Source organism: Carlito syrichta, unplaced genomic scaffold (assembly GCF_000164805.1).
Source record: "Carlito syrichta isolate Samal-C Ts95f unplaced genomic scaffold, Tarsius_syrichta-2.0.1 Scaffold143137, whole genome shotgun sequence".
In the NCBI taxonomy this organism is placed as follows: domain Eukaryota; kingdom Metazoa; phylum Chordata; class Mammalia; order Primates; family Tarsiidae; genus Carlito; species Carlito syrichta.
In genome coordinates, this window is record NW_007087233.1 from 4,283 (window position 1) to 8,642 (window position 4,360).

General features: G+C 64.5%; 1 protein-coding gene across 1 annotated transcript; it reads right to left on the bottom strand.

Annotated features, from left to right (window-relative positions):
• Positions 1 to 633: 633 nt before the first annotated feature.
• TWNK (twinkle mtDNA helicase) lies at positions 634 to 4,348 on the bottom strand (the record flags this gene model as incomplete). The annotated part of the gene is made up of 5 exons (XM_021708623.1): positions 634 to 954; positions 2,063 to 2,204; positions 2,452 to 2,559; positions 2,784 to 3,024; positions 3,181 to 4,348. Coding segments are annotated over 5 exons (1,980 nt in total), but the record flags the coding sequence as incomplete, so codon positions are not given.
• Positions 4,349 to 4,360: the final 12 nt, after the last annotated feature.

The window sequence follows — 4,360 nt, forward strand, 5'->3', positions numbered from 1 at the left end:
CCTAGGACCCAGTTCTAGGAAGTGCCGTCTCACGCCAGGCTCTGGGAATCGGGGGCAGAGGGGCCTGGTGCCACCATGCCACCTTGGCTCTGCAAGCTCAGGCTGGTTTTGGCATGAGGTCCTCTTCCCCGGCAGGTTGAGGGGCTGCCCCTGCCTTGAGTCAGCTGGCTCACTCCTGGGCCCTTCTCTCTGCAGTCTGCAGGCACCCGTGGTGCTCTCCTCGCCCTCCAGGCCCAGCACGCCACCCCCAGACATCTCTCAGACCCTGTAGGCTCTCTGCTGCACTCCTGCTTCCTCGACAGCACTGCTCGCGGACTCCGACCACGTTTCCTGCTGATCTGCCCACAGCCTGCTGGACTCTTGCACCAGAACACAGGTCCCGGGGAAGCAAGGCCGCGCCTGACTCTCCAGGGCCCACCGGCGGGGCTCCAAGCCCGGCGTGCGAGAGGAGGAGGCTCTCCACCGTCTGCTACACACAATCTTCTCCCCACAGAACGCTGCCCCCGGCCAGGCCACCCAGACAGAGAGGGGCCTGTGGCTCGGCCACAGGACAGAGGAGCCAGCAGAGGCTCCGCCCAGCCCGTCCTGCCAGGCTCAGCTCAGGTCCAGCTTGGCACTGCCAGCAGGTTTGGGTCACGTCGCAGGCTTGGCAGTGCCTGGCAGGTGGGCAGTGGGGACCTGGCCCGGGCTGGCCTCTGAGCTCTGCGGCCCGGACCCCTTTCTGCTGGCAGAGGGCTTTTTGGCCGCTGTCCCGTTCTCGTCCTTGATTTTCTTGAGACGCGCCTTGCTCTTGGGTGGGATGGAGAAGGTGAGGGAGCTCTTGTTGAACTCCAGCGGGAAAACACCCACGTCTCCGTCGAAGCGGTTCTTGGCCACCTGCAAATACCGCTTTCCCGGCCCAGTCGCCAGCTTCCTATCCTGCAGAATCAGAACGTTGTCCGCTTCCTGGCTCGCCTGAGGGAGGGGACAGGAGGACGGCAGGAGTAAGAAGACATGCAGGAGCCGGGCTCAGCGGCTCTGCCTGTCATCCCGCGCCTCGGGAGGCCGAGGGGAGTGGACGGCCTGAGCCCGCGGGTTCGAGACCCGCCTGGGCGGCCAGACCTCATCTCTACCATAAATCAAAAAATGAGCCGGGCGTGGTAGTGCATGCCTGTAGTTCCGGCTACTCGGAAGGCCGAGGCGGAAGGATCGCGGGAGCCCAGCAAGTCGAGGCTGCGACAGCCATGAGCCTGGGCGACAGAATGAGACTCCAACCCCCCCCCAAAAAAAGAAGACACGCAGGCGAAGCAGAAGGGAAGGCAGACGTGCAGGACGGCGTAGCCAGAAGGGGCAGGAAAGTGCCCCCGCCCCCACACCAAGGCTCAGCCACTCCGCTGGGCCACTAAGCCCCTCAAGCCCTGAGCTGGCTGCTGAGACTGCGCCACACGTCATGGACATCCTCCTCCAGCGTTTCCCCTCAACCTCAGCTTCCTCTCGCCAACCAGGTCTGCCTCAACATCACACTTCACAGAAGCCCCTCTTGATTCCCCCAAAGGAAGAAAGTACCATCTGGACTCTGCACTCCCTCTCTCCCAGCTCTGTGTCCGTTCCACTGCGGCCACGACTCATGCTCCTTACCCTGAATTCCCGTACCCAGCCCAGGTCTGGCACATCAGCAGGTGCTCCGCGCATCCCTGCGGCCCACAGGCCCCGTTCACCTGGTGACCCACTACCCACTGCCTGCCGGACCCTAGCCGGACCCCTGCTGCCCCTGGTGGGATGCCTCCCCGAGGTCGGCCCGGGCGGAGTCACACAGCCCTTCCCTTTGCTGCCCCCACATCTGTCCTCCCCATCTGAGTCGCCGCCACGGTCTCACCGTTTCCCCGCTAGGATGTGTGCTCCGGGAGGGCAGAGGACCAGCTGCCAGGATTCTGTGCTCCCGGCACACACACGCCTCACGTCATGGCCCAGAAGCACCGCCCCAGCCTCTTCCAGATGGCAGTCAGGATGACTTAAGGCAGAAGAGCCGTCCCCGGTGCTTCTGGCCCTCTCTAAAGTGTGAGCTTCTCCGCACGCTACTCACTTTGGCTGAGCCAAAAATGGATGCTGTCTGCAGTTCCTTATCATCATCCTCTTTCCGGGGGTGAATGACCAGCGTCACATGGCAGCTATTGTCTGTCGCAAACTTCCGAAAGGCCCCGACAATGTAGTCCTGAGCTGCAATCCTGCCCCATCCCCAAAGAGAGTAGGGGACTCAGAGGACAAGGACACACACGTGCCCCCAACTCAATCACATCTCCGCAAACCACCCCAGCCCGGGCCTTTCACCTTCCACCCAGAGACCCACACATGGTGCGTGCTGCCACAGCCCAGACCGCCACATAGCACACTCGGGCCGGACTGTGCCTGCACCCAGCTTGGAAACCAGAGCCTGTGTGTCTAGAGACCAGCCAGGCAAAAGGAGGGTGTCACCTGTCTGAGGACAGCTGCTCGTGACCCATCATGAACTGCAAGTTGTCGATGACCACGTGACAGATGTCATAGACGTAGACCGCATGTTGCATTGTGTCTATCACAGTCCTAGAAGGAAAAAAGGCAATGAATTCCAGAGCCATTCACAAGCCATCTCTGGCAACGCAGGCAGAGGAGCGGGCACCCGAAGGACTCTCCAGGCCTTGTTCAGCCTCCATTCTTTCGCGGCCCGGAAGGAGACCTGGGAGTGCCCGCTGGAGGTAGAAAAGGAACCACAGGTCCCGTGTGTGGGATCTGCCGGGGAAGCCGAGAGCCTGGAGCTGGGGTCTCACTTGATGCTTTGCTGCCCGTGGAAAGTCATGAAGTAGAGGGGCAGGTTCTCGAAGCGGTCGGCCCACTCGTCATATTTGTCCAGTTGCTCTTCCAGCCGCTTCTCAGCAAACTGCGTCAGCATGACCCGGGCGAGCCTCACGTTGCTGATCTCAAAGCTCCCCCACAGTGTGTTCACCCCCTGGGAGCACAGGTCCAGGGCGTACTCGCTGATGAAGGTCGTCTTCCCGCTGCCGGTGGGCCCTGCACAGGGTGGAACACAGTCCCAGGTGAGGAGGAAGGCCTACTCTGGAAACAGTGACACAGACCAGGGCTGCAAAGAAGGGGTGTGGTCAGGGGCCCAAAGCCACACGCTTCTGCCCGGCCCCTGCGGCCCACGTCGTGCCTTCCCAGGGCTACCTGTGAACACCGTCAGCTCGCCCTTGCGATGGCCCTTCAGGAGCCGGTTGAGGTCGGGGAAGCGGCTCCAACGGAAGCCAGCGACCTGCTCTATGTTGGCCAGTTCTCCCAGCACCTCTTCCCGAAGCTGCCGGAAGGACACGATGGACTTGTGCCAGGCGGGCAGAGCCGTGCGAAGAATACGCGAAAGACTCAAGCCTTTGTTCAGGGCGTCCAGGGGACGGGGCTGCTGGTCCCCGGGCCGCACCAAGGAGCATCGCTTGGGGTTCAGTTTTCGGGCAAACAACTTGGCAGCTTCCCAGGACCGAAGGTCATCCCCCAACCAGAACACCACGCGCCGGAACTGCTCCAGGTAAGGGAGCAAGGCCGGGGGCAGGCAGGCCGTTCCTCGGGGCAGGGCAAGGGTGGGCAGCCCCGTGGACTGGCTCAAGGCCAGGCTGTCCAGCTCCCGGCTCGTCAGCACCACCTCCACGTCTCGACGGCCGATCAGCGGTAACCCGAACAGGTTGTGGTAGGCGCCAGGCCGCGGGACGGTGGTCTCCTCGAAGCGCACGCCATCCCCCTGGCTCTCCGCCCCCAGGAGCTTCAGGCCTCGCAGTCCCAAGCCCCCCGGGGAGAACCAGGGGAAGACGAGGCTGCGCGCAGACCGCAGGTACCGCACGCTGAAGCGCTTGAGCGTGCCGTCCGTGACCTTGTCGAGGCCGAACATCAGCCGAGCCAGCTGAGCCTCCTGCGGGTCGGGCAGCTCCCAGAGCGGGACCGCTCGCTCCCAGATCCTCCGGACCTCCTCTCCGTCCTCGGCGTCGGGGGCCCTGCTGAGCAGGACGCCCTCCCGGGCCCCGGCCCCGGCCCCGCGCCCCTCCACGCTGGCCTGCAGGTCCTCCCAGCTGCCCTCGGCCAGGCTGGCCGTGCAGAGGAAGCGGCCTGTGGTCTTGTCGATGAAGAGGCTGAAGGGGGCGGCGGCGCCGGGCCGGTCCCCGGGCTCCGCGAAGGGGCTCGGGGCCCGCAGGCAGCTGTGGCCGTCCTGGAAGGGGATGCCGTGCCCGCGCAAGTACTGGCGGATCTCGGCGGCGGTCACGGGCGGCACGGGCACCTCCAAGGCCGGGAGGGCCTCCTTCCGGAACCGCCGGCGAGGAGGGCCCGGGCTCCGGGGCAGGCCCCTCCGGCCCACCCACCCGCC